This window comes from Macrobrachium rosenbergii, chromosome 55 (genome assembly GCF_040412425.1).
Source record: "Macrobrachium rosenbergii isolate ZJJX-2024 chromosome 55, ASM4041242v1, whole genome shotgun sequence".
In the NCBI taxonomy this organism is placed as follows: Eukaryota; Metazoa; Arthropoda; class Malacostraca; order Decapoda; family Palaemonidae; genus Macrobrachium; species Macrobrachium rosenbergii.
Genome location: NC_089795.1, coordinates 88,707,099 through 88,731,257, shown reverse-complemented (window position 1 = coordinate 88,731,257; position 24,159 = coordinate 88,707,099). Strand labels below are relative to the sequence as shown.

The 24,159-nt window shown below is 35.2% G+C and overlaps 1 protein-coding gene across 4 annotated transcripts in view; it reads right to left on the bottom strand.

Moving 5' to 3' along the window:
* The window catches only part of LOC136835622 (tumor protein p53-inducible protein 11-like), a 255,681-nt gene that overhangs the window by 6,050 nt on the left and 225,472 nt on the right, over positions 1–24,159 (bottom strand). For all 4 annotated transcript variants that reach the window (XM_067099391.1, XM_067099390.1, XM_067099392.1 and 1 more), the window contains exons 4-6: positions 17,689–17,899; positions 16,855–16,982; positions 13,027–13,123 (exon numbers count right to left, since the gene is read on the bottom strand). In XM_067099391.1, the coding sequence (XP_066955492.1) occupies positions 13,027–13,123; positions 16,855–16,982; positions 17,689–17,899 (436 nt within the window). The remainder of the gene's footprint in view (positions 1–13,026; positions 13,124–16,854; positions 16,983–17,688; positions 17,900–24,159) is intronic.

The following is a 24,159-nucleotide window of genomic DNA, read 5'->3' as shown; positions in this document are numbered from 1 at the left end:
GAAACCAGGGTCTCCTACACCTCAAATGATGTTTCAACCAACGAATGAAATCCAACACACATCCCAGCATGCTTTCAACAGAAAAAAGATTGAGATGAATAAAGGTACATTGGAATTATACATCACGGAACTCAGATATGTACTTGATGTCAGTCTTCAAAAGGAATCCCACACTTTAAAAGTAATATTGGCACTATGACAGAAGAACAAAAATAAATATTCATGTTTTATACACTGTGGTCCAACAGTGTGTTCCTGCTTTTACTGTACACTTACCTGTACTCCATTTACTTTTTCCTTTGGGCTAACATATATTGTGACTGAAAGTGGTGAGGAAATAAGGATGAAGTGAATTGTTGTAATAAAGGATAATACTTACACTAGTGTTACTAAATTCAATAGATCCCAGAGTCCTACAAAGATGTTAACAAAATGATATGATGACTTCCTCCTTGCCTTCACACGACACTATCATTGTCTATATTTGGTATTCTAACATAAGTAAACTGCATTAACCCATTATGATCTATGTAGCAGTAAGGATATTTTAGGTACATTTACAAAAAAGAAATAACAGAAGGAGGGAAACAGAGGCTAGGTATTAAGGTTATGATGACAAAAGAGGAACATGAAGTCAGAGGAATGAATACTTTGAGCAAGAGAGACCAGCATACATACATAAATAACATGAAGGTAGCCCCAACTGAGAGAAGACTTTACTGAAACAACCTATGAATAGACGAGAGACAGGCAAATGAGAAACAAAGAGAGAGAGAGAAAAAAGAGATGAATGATGACTAGAGAAACTACTAGCCTCAATAATGACTGTAAAACCCTGACAATAAAGGAATATGCAAAGCCAAAAATAAAATACAAACTGACTTGGGTACTGACCAATTGACTATTCCAAGGGCCATGTTCATCTATAATTATGCTTGTTGTCCAAAAAACTTTCTCTTTACTCCTTTGCTCATGTTAATAGATTAATATGCTATTTTCTGGATTTAACATAAGTTTTGGTTATTGTTAAATTATCCTCCATTATTTTCATCTATTTAAGGAACTACATCTGATTTTCCCAACTGCTTATATATGAACTTGAAGTGTCCAGTAAGCACTACTTGTAACTTTGGATCTATATAGTAATGTTTTATTGGTTCTTCCTTCATTTTCTATGCTTTGTTCCCTAATATATCAGGGGATTAGCAAACATAACTGAAGAGTCAAAGAAAGCCCTAGAGTCAAGACTGAGATGGTTTGGGCACCTGGTGAGGAGGTGAGATGGTGAACAACATGTTGCGGAAGCGATCATGAAAATTCAAGTGGTAAGGACATGACAGAGAGGTAGGCCTAAGAGAAACTAGAGATTGAATTTGAGAAGACATGAGAGACAAAGATACTGTATGGGCAAAAATAGGGCAGAAGATAGCAATATCAGGAAAAGGCTCATTAACAACAGCGACCACGACTAGGGATTCAGCTAGGAAGAAGAAAATTTGCACATAAAAAACTCTCACACAGAGTTATATACCGTATACTGAAAAAATCAAAGAGAGAATTCCCAAGACCCACAGATACACGAAGCAAGTTTTAGCAATTTATGAAAATAATGGGCCGAGGACCAAAGGGAAGGCCTAGAAAATCAAGGGCAAAGGGCATACGGAAGACCCTGACCAGGTGGGAATTCAGGTGGAAGTAAACAATTAGAGGAATGGAGATAACTCACATCATATATAACCTCACAGAGAAGAGTTCAGAACAAAAAACTTTTATGAGGATGATAAACTTGTCAATATGAAAATTTCAGTCTACATTTTGAAAAAATTATGAAATCAATGCAATATGTAATACAGAAGTAACTCCTTTAAAAATTCTGGCTAGGGGCAAGAGACAAAGGACATCAACTATTTATCAGGTTAAAATACCTGTATTCAAAATAAGACTTACTTAAATAAGTCAGCAGCCGAGTTGATACCTTGACAAAATATATGGAGTTATGGTAAACAACCATCACATTGCTAATCAAAAAGTATCATACAGTGACATATAAAAAATAATAACAATTACACAGTATGAGAAAGTAAACAAAATAACAAAGTATGAGAATGATTAAAAATTTCTGCAAAAGACACTGTATCTTAACAGACTGGGAGTGGCAGAGGTAGAATTATTAAAATAACTGACTGGATTTCAATGAGAAAATTCGATGTGGATTCACATACTGCAAAGGTTTTCTATTCTTATTCCATTACTTTTGCCACTTCCTGTACTGTCTTTGACTCTGTGTGTGCTGTAACTATGTAATAAGAGAAAAAAAGACTTCATCTATTTCTGAATCAAGTGAAAAGAGATGGTATCTATTCTGCTGATAACCGATATGTTTGAAAACTACACTGCTTTAATAAGTTATGTCATTATCTTTACTAATTACGAAACAGAAATAGCTAGAGATATACATCAGATAAAACTATGCAAAAAAAAAAAAAAAAAAAAAACTCGCATATTATAATGATAAAAGATGTTCCATGTTTCATTAAATGGAAGGTAAAACTGTATTACTATTATTACAGTCAAGTACCTAACTCTTATAGGGTTGGTTGTAAAGTACACTGACTTCTAAAGACAACTGAATGTTTCCAGAACATCATGTTAAACACTATCCTGATGTGTAAAGCATAAATATATATATATATATATATATATATATATATATATATAAATATATATATAAATATATATGTATGAAACTAACCCATTAGCTGATAGTGATTTGGTACAATAAAAAAGTTAACCCAGATCACTAAGTTAAGATCTTATTTTACAAAATGTTGAGCATCTGAACACAATAAGATGCAATAGTCTGACAACAATATAGAACCTTGGCACACCATAAAACAATTAAATACATCTAAGGAAAATACACAGTTTACAAATGACATTTGCAGCTAAAGAAACCTCAAGTGACTATGTAATAACAAAAGCTACAACAAAAGTAAGATAGTGTGATTCTCCTATACAAACAGAGGAAGTATTACATGCAATGAAAGACCGACTAAACTTGAATATATCCAGGCCCTATACGAAGGAAACTTAATGGCTTTTCTTGTACTGTTCAATTGCTATCTCATTTACTCTTTCAAATGCTGACCAACGCACCATCTACAGAGCTTTTGTAAATGTATATCACAGGAATTTTCCATATACAGGCAGTCCCCAGTTTACGACGGTTCCGGCTTACAACGTTCCGAGGTTACGATGCTTTTCAAATATATTCATCAGAAATTATTTTCCGGCTTACGACACATGTTCCGGGGTTACGACGCCTCGTACGCCGATCTGACGGAAGAAATTTGGCCCCAAAACGGCAGAATAATCATAATTTGAAGGTTTTTTTGATGTAAAACTCAATAATAATGCAGTTTACGTCGTTTTCAATGCACCCAGAGCATTAACAGTAAGGTTTTCTTATGATTTTTGACGATTTTCGACGATTTTCTGGTTTACGACGATTTTCGGGTTACGACGCGGCGCAAGAACGGAACCCCCGTCGTAAACCGGGGACCGCCTGTACTGGAGAGGCAAAGCATAGTGAAAAATATATTTAGCTTGGTGTATTTCTTAATTATTTATGCATTGAAATAGTGTATATATATATATGACCAATTTGATTTGTTGCTGAATGTCACTATATCCAAAACCATGAAGACAACCTGAATACTTGACAAACAAATAAAACAAGAATACTCAAAATTACTGAATACCTCATGTCTTACTACACAACTACAATACAGTGTGCCACATCTGTAAGCAATATACTGCTTGTATATCCAAGTAAAATTTTATAACATACTATCGGAGAAACTTTAAAGTACCTCATCCTTGTCACTGTGCCCATACGTGTAACTATGTGACAAACGTGGTAAAAATGTTACTGCAGGAAAAAAAGTCTACAAAACATGATTAAACTGCAAACTAGTAGTAGCTTCATCAAAAGACTCTTCTCTTCAAAAGGTAGGTAACCTTGCTTAAAAATGGCTGTGATGTATAAGAATGGGATGGTTCCTTTTAAGAGGTCTGACAATTAAACTTTTAATATTTTATTTAACACAACATGGAAACCCTTATAATTTTTTTAATGCCACTGAATGAAAAAGCTCGTGCTTTTTCTAGGCAAAAGCAAAATTACAGCACATAGCAGTGACCTTAAATTTAAATTCACAATTAAATGATAATGAATGACTCACTGCTTACTGCCAGCAAACAAGCCCAGTAACCAAAATGATTTAAGGTAACTGATTAAGCAACGTTACTCCCATGCCAAGTAAATACTTAGTCCTGAATAAGCCATACAACGTTTTAACATATACTGTAGTCTTTTCTACAGCTGACTGCATTTGTAAGCAAGATACCCTGGACAAGAGAGCATACCCAAGAGAACAGTGAAACAACTATTGCTCTTTACCTTCCTGAGTACAAGAATTGAAGTCAAATGGAACTAGTTGCTATTTAAGGATAATTCCCCTACGAACGGCTACAATACGTGATACTATGCCCCTCCAGGGTGTCTAACCCCATGAAGAGAAATGCTAATGTAAAAAGTTCATGATGATGATCATATTTCTGTCTAGGGTAAATTCACAGGAATTACTAAAGGATATTTTTCCTCGAGGAAATTTCAGTATTTCGTAAGGAATTTGGAGTGTGGGTGAGTAGAACTTTTCCCAGCTCTTGGTTATTTCATTACACCATCTACCATGAATAATGAGGATAGTCTGTCAGTTTCCAATATCACAACTCAAATTTTCATAGCTCACACATGAATAAACTACCTATATACCCTATGCCTGTCAATTATTAGCGTCAGTGTTCCATTACCTTTACGGTAACTTACACGCTAGAATTGTTGCATACCTACTACAAGACAATCCTGTTACAATCATAATATATCAAGGGTACAATTCTAATTTTTCTATCTATATTTTTGATCTTGTTAAAAACTTTTAGTTAATTTAATGCTTATTGAGAATATTCAAATCTTATTATTTCTTTTTATCTAAAGTGCTAATCAAATTTCTATTTCAATCTCTAGCTACTTCAAAAATAAGATACAATTTGTCTTCTGGAAGTGCATTTCTTTGACAAGCACTGCTTATCAGACTGGGCCACACTGTTGATTTTTTCCAAGTCAATCTATGCAAAACTGAATTACAAATGTTAAATTCTTATAAATTTAGACAATGTGTGCATGAAACATATTTAACAGTATTAACATGCTGTTATTGGTTAAATAAATTTTGTAAAAAACACCCATATAAAACTTTAATTGATAATGTTTTTGTCCAAAGAGTCTTGAAGTATAAGAAAATTTTAAAATGATTTATCCATTCAGTAACCAGGTACTTGAAAAAGACCTACAGTATGAGAACGATGCATCTCTCTTAGAAAAATAAAAAAAAAATCTTAAACCAAATATTTCTTAAAAGACGAGGAAAAAGACCTACAGCATGAGAATGATGCATCTTTCTTGGAAAAATAAAAAAAACTTCAAACCAAATATTTCTTAAAAGATGAGGATTAGGTATTTCCTATTTGTAAACTACTGTACCATGATTTAAAAATCATATATTAAAACGGAACTTCTAATGGAGAAGTTGTTAAGCATTCTAAGTGATTGCTTAATCCTTCCACCCTGCATCAACTTTACTGTTTTTCTCATCAAACGGTACTGAATATCAACTGAATCCAATATAATATCACGTAAAACAAAAATCTGCAAGAAAAATGTTGATGAGGACGACTCTAAAAACTTAGAATATTTGGGGTGAAAGTATGGCTAAGTTACAAGAGATCACAACTCGGCCCATGACCCTATGGCAATCTATCGTTTTTTGGGCCAAGTAGATTTGAATACCTTCTAAATTCCCTCAGAATATACACAACATACTATAATTCTACAATCAGATTATTTGGAATGTGAGAGAGAAGGTCATGCTCTGTTTATCACTGGATTTCAACTGTCAAAAAACTTGAGATCCTTCAAGTGGTGCTTCTGCTCCGCTGCCAGGGGACCACTATTGCCTTAAGTTGCCAAAACTTTTACAGTGAATTTTACTTGTATAGTAATTTTAACTGTAGAGTATTTAAATCATAACATTCACTCTTACGGAGCGAATATCATAACGGCAAAAAATTGTAAATCAAACAATTGTTTTCCCAGAGCCAACAGTATGCCAAATGCTTTTTTGTAACTTGAGGCATTAATAAATTCAAATTTCAACAGTATGCAAAAATCTAATGGTTTTGTGTATGAGAAATGTTCCACTGAAATGTTAAAATTATTGGGGTGCCTTCAGAAACACAAGGATTATCAAGTCTACAATGATAAGGAAATCACATACATTCAAGACAGAAGAGAGGGGTCCTTATTGCGGTCAACTTTCAATCATGGTTACAATTCAAATAAGAGAAAGTTCTTACAATAATAAGTTACTTAAATGTGATTATTTGCATTACCTTGCATGCCAATGGGAGAGCACTACTTGTGCATTTAATAAAATACTTCTCACTCTGCAGCACAGACCGAAGAACAAAGTACTGTACTGCACATGAAAATAAGGAATAACAATTCCTCAATAACACCAGTAAACAACCATGCTCTATAACTGATAATGAATGACATAGAAAATGCTCAAAGTATAAGCGAAGGCATTACATTGTTAATACACAATGGGTTGCATTGGGTTGCCTGAATTAGTAAATCCTGTTAACACTGAACCATCAAGTCATACAACTACAGCACATACATGGCATATTGGAAAAATGAGTGCAATAAGGCTAGTAAAAATACTGCATTGTGATCTGTTATTACTCCACATATCCTTGCCTCATAATACATTTTATATTTCAATTAGTTTCGTTTCGTAAGAGCCAATCATAAGAGGGAACTGGTCGAAACACTCTAAAGAACGGTGATAATTTTGCCTTGTATTAACAGACAACAGGCAATTAATAAGCCTGTTACATTTACAGTAACAGCAATAGAAAAGCATGCAGTTAATATAAACGTGCACAAACTGTTCAGCACTGGTCGTTTTAATGTAATGTTTTGAAAATGACCCTGTCAGTAACCCATGCTCTTTTTTTAGAATGAAAGGAGTTACAAAATCAATATCAGATCTAAAAACTAATTCAAATATAGAATGTTTGATCATGTGGTATACAGACAGATCAGATCGCTAACAGCAAGGAGGTCTACACAATGGAAAAGCGATTATATACATCCGAAAATGTCATAAATTACTCGAAGAGGTTATCTGATTATCTACCAGTTTATGAGTTAACAGTCTGCACAATTCTTTTAATTGCCCTTTGTTTAAGAAAGACTTATCATGGCAAAATATAATTTTGACCAATAAAATATTCCTGGAGTCTCTCAAAAACAAACAGCAAGATACATACTCAAGTGTACATTTGTACAGTTACATGGTTCTAGTAAGACTACGATTAAGACTACTACTATACAACAGTGACTGTATGTAATAGATAAAAATTCTGAAAGTAAGAGTATATAGAACATAAAAGGACAAATTTTCCACAACCTTGCAGCCACAAGAACTTTATAGTGCTTGAAAGATGATGCTACGAGAACTACTCAAGAACATACAAATCACAGAAAAGAAAAGCTAAAAATCCCCATATTGAAAATCTACTTCTATTAAATTAGCCAATGCTTCTGTTTGCCGCATTGAATTTTGTGAGCATTTCCTTTCAATGGTTCAGATGAAAGGAAAGGGACCCAATGTATCAGATCTACAAAAGTATTACCAATTTCCAAAGTCATTTACAGTCCTTATGAATTATGAGTGACACATTACAGATATTTGTGTTATATGAAGTTTAACAGAAGAGATTTATAGCTACTGTAACAGAAAAGATTTACAGCTACTGTAATAGTTTTTCGTGTTCAATGTGATAACTGAGTACAATGTAACTACAAAATAAAAAGTACACCAATAAAATGGGTTAAATTTATATCAATACCATTTCTTCTTTCTCCGAATCTCAATGTTGAAATGTTTGCAATTATACATAAAGAAAATACCAGTTATGTACAAGTCCTACACGGTGACAATTAACAAAGATATGAAAGAGAGGCTATCATTACTGCATTGTCTGTAAGACGTTCTACCTGTACTTCACTTACTGAAATAAAATACGATAAAGGAAAAAGATACATATTGACAACAATTTTAAACATGCAACAATGCAAAATGCAGTTACTGTACTTACTTACAGAAGTGAGATATTGATTAGTTATACTTATTAAACTCTGGAAAACTTTACATCAGTGATTTACATAACGAAACTAAAAAAAGTGAAAACCAACAAGTTTTTTTTTCGAACAGGTTTACTTTTCTTTACGGTGCTGAAGACCCTCGTAATCATTTATAAGAGAAAAATGGTATTGAGAAATGGAATGGCAATGTGAAGTTCTTGCATGAGCTTACTGTTGTGCCTACAGATAAAAATTCTAATTAAAATGCTTATCTTTAAACATTTTAATTCTAGACTGTACCTATATATACACATATTTGAAAAACAATCACATCTTTTGCAAGTGATGCAAAATTTCCAAGTCTACTCTCCAGTTAGCCAACTGCAAAGATGTCAAGTACTGTACTTATTTGGTGACAAGAAATTTCCTTTCTGTTTTGCTTAATGCAAAACAGAAAAAAATACTTCTACGGCTGAGGTGTTGCTTGAACTGTACTGTATATTCAAGACTGCACTACAGATCTCAGTATAAACTGTAAAATATGTACAACATAATTGAAACATGTAAAAACTGCTAACAGAAACATTTCCTAACTCCAGAGACTCCTACAGTGTTTCAGTATTAAACTACTGTGTTCAATCTTTCTTCATAAGAGAACTGAAAATCCAAGTAGAATTTCCATGTCAGCTGCCACACAATTTTGTATTTCAAGTACCTAAGTATTAGACTAACATCTCTTTCAGGAATTGTAAACTTATTTAAATGTCTTGAAGCTTTAAATAATTCATGTAAAAATCATGCAACACAGGGAGTCACTTTATAACTGAAATAAGTACAAAAATACAAAAACTTTTTGTGCAAATGTCTGACAGTGAACAGATACGAAATTAAAATTGCTCTGTAATAAAGCTGTCATGTTGTAAATAAGGGTATGCTTTTACCATTCATTTAAAAGTAACCATGGGAAATTTATAACAACAACTGTTATGAAAAGCAGGAGTAAGATTAATTCTTAAGGGTTAGTTAACATATATTCAAGATATAAAAGTATACACAGTGGTTGACAATGAAAGTGTTTGGGGGCAATTGACATTAAGGTATCAGACCCCTAGCCAGGTGTGATCAACGAAGTGTACCAGGCTTATTCTGAAGAATTATCATTAGTCAGTTCTTTCATCTCTGAAGAAATCTAAGCCCTGTTGTAAAAAAAAATCTAAAAGATTATTTTTAAGAAAAATAATTGCTTTAGAATTTCAAGAAGTGCACAAAGTGATGCTTCTGGTGATCTATACTTCATTATTCATGGTATGCTGATCGATAATCAAAATATGTACATTTCCATTAGTCATCCTTCTTTAATAAGATTAAGAAGTTTTATGTAAATTTGCCAGGGCTTAAAATGATTATAGGTAGTGTTATTTGACTAGAACAGTTCTATATCATTTGCTGCAGTACGATGTTATTTAGTGATTCAATGATACTGACATAAAGAAAACAAAATATACAACAATATATTTAAGTACGTGAAAATGTGTAGAGGACCAATATAACTATCTGCTCTTGTTGTTTGGCCTCGCTGTGGCGAACACATCGATATTAATGAGGTACTATGGCTACTAATGATCCAATGGATAAAATGTAATGTTTTCAATTGTGTTTCTATTGTGATGCGGAAAAGGAAAATTTTCTTAAAATGACTTCATCTGTCGTAATTTCCTGAACTCAAAATGGCAGTAACTGAGGTGTAAGTGTTCTTATCTTTGTAGGGAATTCAGCGAGGCATTCATTAAACCTCCTTCAAATTTCTTCAACTTATTGTTGTTTCTGCAAATAGCGTACAGAACACAGAATATGTCCTATACAGTGAACAGACAAAACAGTTAGGCAAACTCAAACTAACACTTCATACACCCAGCCTATCAAGACCCAAAGGTTCAAAGAGAACTACAATACTGCTGAAACAGGCTGCATTGCCACGCATATTACTGCATTAAGCAACAGTTGCCTAAAGTACACAGTATGCCATTCTGTCCAGTAAAGCACAGGAAATACAGTAACAAAATCACCAAAGTTTAGTGGTATTACTGCGAGAATATGATTAGCTATGTACGTATCATTATACAGTACATACATCCACTGTACGGTACTGTAACACTAAAAAACTACTCTTATTTAAACACACTGAAATATCCAGAATACTTTTGGTACAGTACATGTAAAATATGGCTAACATCTCATTTAACTTACATGTCACTGATATTTGTGTAATCCAACGTGGGGTGGGTAAAGAGAATAAAAACCTCTACAACGAGTTAATACAGCGTACCATACCTCTAACTTTGCTAGTGTACCTAAAATATTGATCAAGAAACTAAGTGTTGTCATATATATTATATGTTTCATATTCTGGGCACATGAAATATTCAAGCATATGAGAAACATTTGTCTATTTTTTTACAACGCGAATACAGATGAAAATATGTGTGCTAATAACTGGCTGAAATAGAAGTTCCTGGAAATTTAGAATTTGAAGCCAAATTAAGTAGGCCTACTGGGATCACTACAGTTTGTTGCTTCTTTACGTTTACAGTACTTAACCAGTAACCTGGAATTCTGAAACTAAAGAAAACATCATCATAATCAGCACTGCTCATATCTCTGTAAACAACAAACACGGCTCCCATGAAAAGTGTGAAAGTTGGGGAATGTTTGACTAATGAACCCATACCTTAAAGAATAATGGAATGAACAGATGAAGCGAATGAAAGCAAAAGAAACAAATGGAGAATAAAAGGAAATATATAAAGCAAAGAACTGTCATCATAAGATTCAGAATTAATTTTTTTAATAAAAAAAAGGGACTCAAAGTATATAGCAAGAAAAAAAGATATCATGAGTACTAATCACCTTCAATAACGGCACAAAAATAGCTGAAAATGTCAAAAATGTAAAATATCCAGAAAAGCACCTTCTACATACGCAAAAAATGTTGCAGCATCATACAAAAATTGTTAAAAACTTGGAAAAATATGGTAATCTAAACACCGTAATATAAGAAGTAATAAGCCTCTGATTCCAAAATCACCATGGATAAAAAAATTTTCCAACTATAATCAGAATAAATAATGAGAAGTGTACCTTATACCAATAAAAATAGAATGGTACTTTAATTTAACTAAACCAAATGTGTTAATTGCAAGAGCACTTATCTAACTTCAATTTACGCTGAGATCATTCAATGACGTGAGAAAAGGCAAAGACTTATACAGTAAAGGGATTTTGACATATAAAAGAAAAGTCTTTAAGTGAGCTGCGTCACTAACAGAGGAGCTAATTACAACTCAGAGCAAATCAGAGAATGAGTGAGTGTGTTCCAGGGGCTGACTATAAAGTAATCAAGGGAACAATATCTGTATGTTTGTAAGACGCAGTCACACATTACAAATGTAATAACTAAAGTGGGCAGTAAAGATGAAAAGCTTTTTAAATGCATACATTCAAAAGATATGTAAAAACTAAGTTTTCTAACACCAATCATAACAGATAAAACATCTTTTCTCTATGCACCTTCCTCGTCCGCAGGAGAAAATATAAATATGTAAGGTGATAGTTTTAAGGTTGATATCTAGAGAATGGTATATTTTTCATACCTCTGAGGTAACAGGGTACATGTTACTGAAAATGATACAAAATCTTTACTAATAAATATAACATGTTTAAAAACTGATGAATTAGGATAAAAATAAAATATGTTCTTCCATTATCCCATGCACAACTTAGCATCCAAACATAGCATAATGAAAGTGAGAAATAAATTTCAAAATCTATTCTTATTATATTACATGAATGGGACAGGCTGAGCAATATACTCTGGAATGTACGAATGACAAAACCTTATTGTCATAACTAAAAATAAACTAAATTACCCTGACTGTTCCCTCACAATTTGCATTTTTAATATACTGTATGATTAAAGCTGCATGGAGTGATATAAGTTCAGTACCACTATTACTCTGTGGTACATCGGGGGTCCTAAATAATAAAGGAAAGATTTCCCCAACTTCTAAGAATTTTAAGTACCTTAAAATCAATGTGTTTAACTCATGATGAGAGCTTGGCACTCTCAAGCGTTTATGTATAATATCACTTCTAGGACTAGAAACTGTTTATGCACCCTAAATAAGACAACATAAATAAAAAAGAAAAGAAAAATAAGATGTTAAAGGATAAACTGAAATGTATAATAGCTGGTTTGTTGGAACAAATGGGAGAAGAGATTAAAACAGTTTGAGGCAAATTAATTACAAACATTGCTATTTGGTAAGCTATGCATTCTAAGAATGCATCTGGAGTATCTTGCTGATATAAAAAGTTTTGTTTTTGAAATATGTAAATGGTGAGATTGCTGCACAGTATGTCATACGATATTCAATCTTTGACTAGAAAATCTTATACACTTATCTACTCATTTACTTAGAACAACATAATGGTAGAATTTTTGCAGGTAGACTGAGTAATAGACAAATGTTGTGTGTGAATTTTAAAGGCTATTTGTCATACACACAGTCATAGAGAAAAGATACAAAAGTTCAAGACAGTATAGACACTCAAAGCATCAATGCCTATCTAAATTTTCAAGACAAGATGAAAAAGAATAAGAAAAGAAGGGTGGGGTTATATGTCCTTCTTGCATTCATCTTTTGGTAATTCCATGTAGGATGTGGACTTGCGTATTCCAAAGGTAGGCTCACCAATGGAGTAGAAGTATGCCAGACAGAGAAGACACATAGTAGCCCTTGCTCCAGTGATGGCTGCCAATCGATTTCCCTTGGTACCTTCGCCATTCTCCTGAAAATGAGGTGCTGTTAAAATCTGGCCTTTACTTAGAACTTTTGACACACCTCAAGCCTTATGCTATTCTTAATCTGAATACAGTAATGCATGAAATTAAGAGATGTACTGATATTTTAAAAAGCAGCTATGACAGCATAACTGGCTCTCTGTTCATTACTAAACATCAAAGGCAAGAACATAATTGAAAAATGTTGCAAAGAATCTTACTTGTTGAAGGAAAAACTACAGCTATAACAGATAACTTACCATGAGAGTCTATAATAATCAAAATACCCTGCTTTTCAACAAGTGACTAACAGTTTCTTTTGAAGGTTATTTGCATTATCACTACATATACAGTACAGTAGTATATTCTTATATCCCTATACAAGTTTTTTCTACTAATCCAGTAATCATATTTATACCTATATCGTAGTAGTAACATTCCCTTTGATTACCTTCTTGTGTTTTTAAAAGAATATACAAATCATTATAGATAGCAAGGGGAGATTTGTTTATTTTTACAGTTTTCTGTAGGCTTGAGTCGCAACAGGCTTGGTATCAGACCAAGTCCTCTGATGATCAGCTTCATAGGGGCTGGTATCCTCAGCATGACCATGTCCACCAATTCTGTTGCAAGCCATAAAGTGAACATGGATGGTAAAAGAACAATGAATATATCAAGGGACCTGGCTGCAAACTCTCTAGTAGGTTTTGCAACTGAGTTGCCAGAATGTCTTCCTATATGGACAGCAAAACAAGCAGGTGACAGGACGCTCAATTTCCAGCAGCAGAGAAAGCAGGTGGAAAAATGTGGAAGGACCTGGGTCTTGACTGGAAGGCCCTGATAAATACACAGGGGTTTAGTGGACAGATATTCAATCCATACACAATTACAAAAGTAAAAGTAAGTACAACCATTAAACATATCTCAGTTTAAATGAACTAGCTGTAAGGTAGTGAAGTGATACAGTTAAACTACCTTTTATACTTGGCTAATTAGCTTTGCAGAAGTGTTGTGCAGCTCCTGGGATTACTTTGCAAGAAGTCAAGACCTAACAGCCAAGCTCACATCTGGTGCACTGCATGAACAAGAGGGAGGACAAGTAATCAAGCTTTCCTTCCAAAATGAAATAAATAAGCACTGTTAAGTTCCTACAGAAAAGGAGAAATCCACATCACTGTGTTCCCAGACAACTGTCACTGGGAGACCCAAAAGTTAGTGAAGATAAGTCAATGGAACAAAATCAGTGGACATGGCTAAGCTCTTCCTGCCAATCCCAATATTCCAGAAGGTCTTCCATGAGACTAAAGAGTTCAAGGATATTACTTACTGATCCACATGGAGTCAGTTAGAGCATGGTTTTCAACTGATTCAAAAAGAAGCACGCCCTAAATTTATCTTTACTGCATAATAAACTGCTACCAAAGACTAGCCAGAAAAAGTTTCCTTGCTTCTAAAAATCTCTTCTCTACCCTCATGTCTGGAGTGACTGCAACATCCTGACAATTACAGAATACCGCCACTATCTTCTTACATTTCATTCATACCTCATGCTGTCGTCAAGTTTCAATGCTACAAACATACACCTCCTTTACCAAAGAATCATCATTTAGAATCCTCTTTAACTGGAGAAGTTTCTCTACTGCTGTCATTAGAAAACACAAAGCAGAGCTCAAACATAAAAGACTCATTTTCTCCATGAATATTTCTGTCAAGCATCAGGGACACTGATGGAGCGCATGAAGCTACCTGATATATAGCAATATCATCAAGGTAATGAACAGAACTGAGTGATTTTAAAACATGTCGAAGACTACATTCAGCAATATCCCTGGCTGAGACAGAAAACTTCTCTTCCATCACTACAGAGCCATTTACTAAATATTTTTTTGAACCCTGTCACCATCTTTCCTTCGAGGATATTCACAAGCATTGTACATGCTGGCCCATTCGTGCTCTGATGGCTCTCTTTCTGACCTATCTGGTTCACGACTAGCTCAGTTTATAACTTGTAAATATAGTATGCCTCCACTTGATTTCCGTCTCATCTATGATAATGATACAAAAGATGTGACTGCTATCCCAATGAGGGTTTGTAATCAAGAACAACTTACAAGGCTTACTTTTTATGCATGTACTATCAATTACCTTTTTCTGCATGAAGTATTAGCCTGCTCAGGGAGCGAACTCCACTGCAGTCCAAATTTGTTGATAATTCTAATAATTATTCATATTTTATCCTCCCAAAACTGCTAGTTTGTCCATTACTTCAAGGAGCTGGGCATTCATCAAGTTTGTAGAGAAAATTAAGGGGTAGTAACATACCAATGAAATAATAAAGAGGATGCCCTGATCTTGTTGATCCAAGATTTAAAACTCTCTAGACACAGGATATTTTTCTTAACACAGTTTACCTAGTGCTGAATGATAACCCATGAAAATTATTTGGCACATTAAAGAGACAACTGATTATAACAACACATGATCCAGATCAATCTTGCATACTGAAACATAATTGCATATCTGGATGGGGGGAAGGCTCAACACTAGGGGACAAAGCCAATTATTCACAGAACTGTGAATATTATTGAAAATTCCTGTATAGGGAATGACACAATACATTTGACACATTACAAGACTGGAAAATCCATCACTGATCCCTCCTTCTGTTTACCATAAATTATAAAGTAAGGACTTGAATAAGTGCTCAGTTAGATTTTGCTATGAAAATACTTGGGGGAACAGTATGATCTAATAAAAAGCACGATATTACTTGGATACTGTCTAGAATATTCCCTGGATACTGCCCATGATATTCCTTGGACATTGCCTAGGATATTTCTTGGATACTGCTATTGATATTACTCAGATAATGTCCAGGATATTCCTTGGATACTGCCTATGATATTCCTTGGCTACTGCCAAGAATAATCCTAGGATATTACTTGATATTCCTAGAATATTATTCCTGGGATATTCCTGGGATATTGCATAGGATATTACTTGAATATTCCTAAGATACTGCCTAGGATATTACTTGAATATTCCAAGGATATTATTTGGATATTCCTAGGATACCACCTAGGATATTACTTGAATATTCCTGGGATATTATATACTTGGATATTCCTAGGATACTGCCTAGTATATCACTTGGATATTCCTAAGATACTACCTAGGATATTACTTGAATATTCCTAGGATATTACTTGGATATTCCTAGGATACTGCCTAGGATATTACTTGAATATTCCTAGGATATTAGTTGGATATTCCTAGGATTCTGCCTAAGATATTATTTGAATATTCTTAGGATATTACTTGGATATTTCCTAGCATATTCCTAGGACACTGCCTAGAATATTACTTGGATATCCCTGGGATATTACTTGGATATTTCCTAGGATATTGTCCAGGATATTCCTAGGATATTCCTTCAATACTGACTAGGATATTCCTGGGATAATGCTAATATATTTACCTAAGATATTCCTAGGATATTGCATAGGATATTCCTTGAATACTGCTAAGATATTCCATCTCTTATAAAAAAAAATACTTCATTACATACCCACCAAGTGCTTTAAATGCCATACATGATGTAAAAGACAGGACACACGAAAATGTATAAAAATAACAGATTAACCTTAAATACTCTACGGGTATTTTAGCTTTAACGCACAGGATATGAAGGGAGGAGCATTAAAAGTTCCCAAACTTTCTTAAACATAAAGTTCCTTACCCCAGTTAAAGCAGCCGCACCTGCCACGCAGACCGCGAGTACGTGGTACGTGAGCATGGAAAGAAGCATGGTTCTTGCGTAGTGCTTGTCAGACGTTCCCAGGAGAGACCAGACGAATACACAGAGGCCTGGAAGATATTGGTGGTTTTAGTTAAGAGGAAATAATGGCGTCTGGGTTACAGATTAACCTGGGAACTCTGGAGAGTGCTGTGAAGCATCGTTTGGAATAATAATAATAATAATAATAATAATAATTAATAATAATAATAATAATAATAGACAGACTACAAGTGTCAAGCTTTACTGTACGTCTGCGTCGTAGACCCACGGTCTAGGTACAGACCATTCCCAAGAAGTTCGAACTTGTTTCATGCCTAAAGGAAGCGACATACAATTTGCTATGTCAATTTGTTAATTATACAAATCCCTTATCTATTCAGCAGACGTTTTGTAATTTGTCTGCGAGGACCATCACTGCCGCTGTAAAATACAAAAATACAAAACACAAACTACAAAATAGAAAACGGGCATCTGTGAAATCAAACTTAACTTCCGTTTTCTGTTCACAGAGTACAGTCAGTGGACGCAGTCTAATAGAATGCTTGAATTTAAGTAAATTTAAGTAATCTCATGTCTCAGATAGTAGTCTCTAAATATATGTTTCTTTTCATTTGCATTCTGTCCTTCTAAATTTATCAGTCTCTAAATATATGTTTCTTTTCATTTGTATTCTGTCCTTCTAAATTGATCATTTCTATCTACAGAGCACGTAACCATATACTTTAAGCGCACATACGCCTAATGGCACTGACGACGTAAGCACTTCAGTACTACCTGCCAAGGCAGCTCCTGCCATTCGGGAAGCTGAGGTGGCATCGTCGTCATCTAGAGGGGGCATCAAGCCCATGCTGGCAGCCCAGGAGGGCGTGAGAAGCAGGAGGGCGGCCTCTATAGTAACCGTGACGCCTATGACGACGTGGGCGCTCCAAAAGCCACGGGGCAGCTTGACGTATAAGTGTTCATTGTGGCCCAGCACTTGAGAAATCTGCGGAGGGAACGACAACGAATCAGTCAGTTAATAATGGTTGTGTGGTGATTCTCTATAACAAGTATTACGATAACTGTTTAGTTTTTTCAACTGTATATTTTATAAATTTCATTACTTATACTTTTTTTTTTTACAATGCACTCATATCCACTGTAGTAATATCTGTATTATAATGCCCCGAAAGTTAATAATGATAGTATGATGATGTCCAACAACAAATATTTTTATTATTAGTTTAACAAGTTGTAGATTTTAGACACCTCATTACTTATAATCATTATTTTATAATGCGCTCACATATCCACTGTAGTAATAAGTCTACATAATTGTGAATTCTGGTTAAAATGCAAATATGAAACGCAATAGCATTCAATTTTCTAGACTGCATTCAATAAAGTGACACTCTCGTAAAAGAAAAACATGGAAAAAATACTTAAATCATGGAAGAATAAAAAGAGAAGAAGAGTTTATCGTAATAGTCCCAGCGGCCAAAGTCATTTGAAAAGTGAAACTGTGTTAAAAGTCGTTCACAGATGAACAATTCCACCGACTGACCTGAGAGTTTTGCTGGACAAAAATATCGAGATTAAAAATATTACACGAAGGAGTATATACACGAGAGAGGGAATATTCTGCTTGTGGTGGAATATATTTCAATTGTTTATGAAATGATGCGGAATTATGTGTACCACCTTCCACGATTATGACGCTGTCAGTCTGAACCAAGTTGAAGAAGAAGAAGAAGAAGAAGAAGAAGAAGAAGAAGAAGAGAGAGAGAGAGAGAGAGAGAGAGAGAGAGAGAGAGATAAATTTATTATTACAAGTTTTGTCCGAGTTGAGAGAGAGAGAGAGAGAGAGAGAGAGAGAGAGAGAGAGAGAGAGAGAGAGAGAGAGAGAGAGAGAGAGGTCCAACGGCCGCAAGATTTCGGCTTTCCATGAGCGACAGATCAATTAACACTGATTTATCTGTGCCTTCCCACACATGCCACGAGGATGCTACCGTGAGCAGTCAAGCCAGGCTCTCTCTCTCTCTCTCTCTCTCTCTTTCAGACACACACACATTGAAATTACACACACACAAAGATAGACGTAATAATCTATCATAAAACTCTGTTTAAATTTGAGAGGTTAACTAAGTACAAATTTTCTTTGGGCATAAATTTTTATGATATATATATATATATATATATATATATATATATATATATATATATATATATATATATATATATATTAGGAAAGAAAACTCTGGTACTAAAGAAAGAATATTTACAAACTCCTACAAGCGGCCGAATGTTTAACTGATGTTATTTGCGTGTACAACCTTCTACCATTATGACGCTGTCAGTCTGAACCAAGTTGAAGAAGAAGAAGAAGACGAAGAAGAAGAAGAAGAAGAAGAAGAAGAAGAAGAAGAAGAAGAAGAAGAGAGAGAGAGAGAGAGAGAGAGAGAATCACTTCACATGAGTGGAAGTATAAACTCAAGATATTTTTGTGCTTGTGTACATGAGAGAGAGAGAGAGAGAGAGAGAGAGAGAGAGAGAGAGAGAGAGAGAGAGAGAGAGAGAGAGAGAGTAAAAGTCATTAAAATATTTCAACACCTCGACAAAATAATCTTCATTTAACGAAAATGCATCAAAGCATCCGAGTTCAATACAAATACAAATCAATTTCCCGTCCAAAATAAATTCAGGGCACACGTACCAACATTTACACATCTACAAAAAGATCTCCTTCAGCATCTTGAACAGATTCTGCCTCCCTCAAAATCAGCATTCATAAATAGTAGCTGGGTGACTCATTCATTGATAACCATCTTGACCAGACATGAACATAGAGCCTACGTATAGCTTTGGTCATGAATCTTTTTATGTTCCTACGTACACAGACAAAAGGTCTCGAAATACTGAGGGGTCAGGAAGGTTTGAGAGTACCAATGAACCCCCATAAAATATTTGTTTTTAATGCTAGGCTTGAGATTAGGTAGTTAATGAAGGGACGGACATCAGAGTGAAAGATGAGAAATTATTTGTTGCGGAATACAGACGAAATACAGAAACTGCAACCCCTTTCGTTCCTTTTACTGTACCTCCTTTCATATTCTCTTTCTTCCATCTTACTTTCAGCGCTGAATGACCTCATAGGTCCCGGTGCTTGGCCTCTGGCCTAAATTCTATATTCAATTCAATTCAGGAAGTCCAACAGAAGTTCATGAAGTCCAACAGAATTTAATTACGATCACGCATTCCTAAGACTGAAGGGTTTGTAAAAGCGGGAAGAGCATTCCATTCGAAGGGCTCTCGAGGAATGTAAACAAGCCATTTTTCATCTGACGGAGCCAACGAACAGAAACAAATCCAGCCAGGGCGCTGCACTACTGACGGAGCGGGTGACGGACAGAGCCAATTAGAAAATCGGCCTAAAAAAAAAAAAAAAAAAAAAAAAAAAAAAAAAAAAAATTTAGCCTCTCTGCTAATGAGGAAGAGGTCCGCAGTTATAATTCGTTTTGGGTCGCGCTTAATTGCGAAAAATATCCGCTTCAGTCGCTTGCAAACGGCATCCGTCGTTCTTGGCTGAATATAGAATTTTCCTCGCGTCGTTATTAATAGTAAAGGGCGTTGGAAGAGTCTGAGAATGAGGGTATACAGAAAATAGACAGGAAATAGCTTTTCTTTTTTGGCAGACAGTTACAGAAATATTTAATGGGAATGTTTGAATTCACTGTATTTCTGTAACTGTCTAACTGTGTTTGTGTGTACACCTCACATACCGTACATCATAATGCTGTCATTGCTTTTTCAAAGACGCTGAATAAAAACGCACAGAGATTTAAAATGACTGTATTTAAAACACATGCATGAGAACCTACGTTTAGTAACTAAGAGTATTAAAACTCCCGTCTACACTAATGCTTCCCCAAGCACGCTAAAATCTGACCTAATCAACGCTCACAATAAATGATGTAAACTGAAGCCTTAGAGAGAGAGAGAGAGAGAGAGAGAGAGAGAGAGAGAGAGAGAGAGAGAGAGAGAGAAACTGTATCTTGGTGGAACGCATCATCAACGGATAACCAAAATACAAGACAAGTGATTTGTATAAAACTGTACTTGACTTCAAAAGCTTCATAAATGAACATCAAAAGGTTGGGAAGGGATTATTTTTTTATGTAAACATAAACAATTAAATATATAAATGAACAAATGTTGGGAAGGGATTATTTTTTTATGTAAACATAAACAATAATTAAATATATAAATGAACAAATAAATAAAAGCGAAGGCTTCAAGTCTAGAAAACAACAAAATTGTGTTTCGAGAATCAAGTCTCCATCATAGATAAAATATGAAGAGAATTTTACTGTCTGTGAAAAATGCATATAAAATAATTTTTTTTTTTATATCTCAAAGCTTTACTATAATGAAGATTTGATTCAAATTACTTCAGAATGTCCGGGGTAAGAAACGTCCCAACAGTTGATCAGTCTTTTCAATAGAGATAATTTCTGTGACTGACATCTTCAACAGAAAAGATGAAAATAAGAAATTCCTCTCCTATGCAGGCAGATGGTAATGAATCAATCAACGGAAATCACTTCCTGATAATGGCGTTTTTCATTAACAAGACAGTGACTTGAAAAGTAAAGAAAGAAAGAAAGAAAGAAAGAAAGAAAGAAAGAAAAAAGAAAGAAAGAAACCACTTATAAAAATTAGTTTCAAAATTTTTTTTTTGTTCGATCTGCAAAAGACTTATAAAAATTAGTTTCAAAATTTCTTTTCTCGTTCGATCTCAAAAGACTTCTCTCTCTCTCTCTCTCTCTCTCTCTCTCTCTCTCTCTCTCTCTCTCTCTCTCTCTCTCTCGTGTCTGTCGCTCAAAGATCCGACAGACAAAGGCAACTGGAGAGGAATTTATTAATGTGTCTTTATGGAGGCATAAAATTCGGAAAGGGGGAAGGAGTTGGGTTGGGGGATGTTCCTTCAGGTCCTGCAAGGACCCTTTCGGCAAATCTTACGAATGGCCCAATGGCTTCTCCTGTCGCTGCCCCTATTTCTTGTTTTTTTTTTTTCCTTCCGATTCATACCCTAATCCAATCTCGGTGATTGGGTCGACAAGTTTTTACAATGGCGCTCTCTCTCTCTCTGTCTCTCTCTCTCTCTCTCTCTCTCTCTCTCTCTCTCTCTCTCTCTCTCTCTCTCTCCGCTTTCGATAAAAGGGGGCGGCGAGCGGCTGTAATAAAATTGCACTCGTCTTTTGTCGACTACAATAATAATAATAATGTTATCCCTTCCGAGCGCAATCCTACGCAGTCCATTACTTGATAAACTGGGTTATGTATTAGTAAATGCAAGCGAGGACATTTTGCACGCAAAGGCAGACAGACAAACAGACACACACACACACACACACACACACATACACATATATATATATATATATATATATATATATATATATATATATATATATATATATAATATATATATATATATATAGGAAATCAGATCACAGACACCAAAAGACGACAGACTAACCTGAATAGACATCCTAATCTGAATAGACACCCTAATCTGAAGACATCATAATCTAAACAGACATCCTAATCTGAATAGACATCCTAACCTGAGTAGACACCCTAACCTGAGTAGACATCCTAACCTGAATAGACATCCTAATCTGAATAGACACCCTAATCTGAAGACATCATAATCTAAATAGACATCCTAATCTGAATAGACATCCTAACCTGAGCAGACATCCTAGCCTGAGTAGACATCCTAACCTGAATAGACATCCTAATCTGAATAGACATCCTAATCTGAATAGACATCCTAACCTGAATAGACACCCTGACCTAAATAGACATCCTAATCTGAAGATATCCTAACGTGAATAGACATCCTAATCTGAAGACATCCTAATCTGAATAGACATCCTAATCTGAATAGACATCCTAATTTAAAGACACCCTAAAATGAATAGACATCCTAATTTGAAGACACCCTAAAATGAATAGACATCCTAATCTGAAGACATCCTAATCTGAAAAAGGGGCTGGAGGGAAACCAGGAGCTTTATTGTGCATTTATAGACGTGGAGAAAGCAGGAGAATTGACCTTTTGGTGTTTGAGGAATGAGAAAAGCCCCAGAAAAGTTGGCTAGGCTGATCGAGACGATGTGTCAGAGAACGAGCACAAAAGTAATATTGGCAGTTGGGAAAACAGAAAGCTTCGAAGTTAGTGTTGGATCACACCATTTTCGTTCGTGCTGGTCATGGATGTGTTGAGTGAAGAGATCAGGAATGAAGTGCTGTGGGAACTGTTGTGCGCTGATGATCTGGTGATTACTGGTGAGGATGAGGAGGACCTACAGAGAAGGGTTGGAGAGTGGCAGGAGTCTTTAGGGAGGGGTGGCTAAAGGGTGAATGTGAATAAAACAGAGGTTTTGGTGGCTTAAGGGTGAATGTGAATAAAACAAAGGTTTTGGTGAGACAGAAGAGTAATACAAGAAAGAAGAGGCTCGATTATAAAACAGGTGGAAAAGTTTCAATAGTTAGGACCTACTTTAAGCCAAGAAGGAGAATGTGAGGCTGAAGTGGAGAGTAGGATAAAAGTGGCGTGGGGAAAGTGGAGAGCTGTAGCTGGAGTTGTATGTGATAAGAAAATGCCACATCAAGAAAGTCAAGATCTATAACACAGTGATAAGACCAGTGTTAAATAATGTATGGATCAGAAACATGGGCTCTACGAATAAAAGATGAAGTAAAGTTTGAGAGATTGGAAAATGATGAAATAAGAAGAGCAGCTTAGTAAAGACAACAGAGGTGATAAGAGAGTCCCGACTGAGATGGTACGGGCATATGTTAAGGATGGATGACGAGGAAGGAGTGAAGAGGGCTTGGGAAGAACCTGTTAGAGGAAGATCGTGAGGGAGACAGAGAATTAGGTGGCGAGATAAAGTGAAGGAAGATATAGAGAGAAGAGGTTTGGTGGAAGATGCCTTTGATAGAAGACAGTGGAAAATGCGCATGAGGCAACCTCTCTCTCTCTCTCTCTCTCTCTCTCTCTCTCTCTCTCTCTCTCTCTCTCTCTCAGCCAGAATCCTTCACGTCTTCAGTTTATTACTATACTAACGCGAGGTCTTCTGAAGCCCCCATGAAGCTGGATTCGGAGCCAGGATCCATTACATATAACAATAACAAGAGGTTCTGTGAAGCTCCTCGAAGCTGGACTTGAAGCCTGAATCCTTCTCCTCCTCTTCG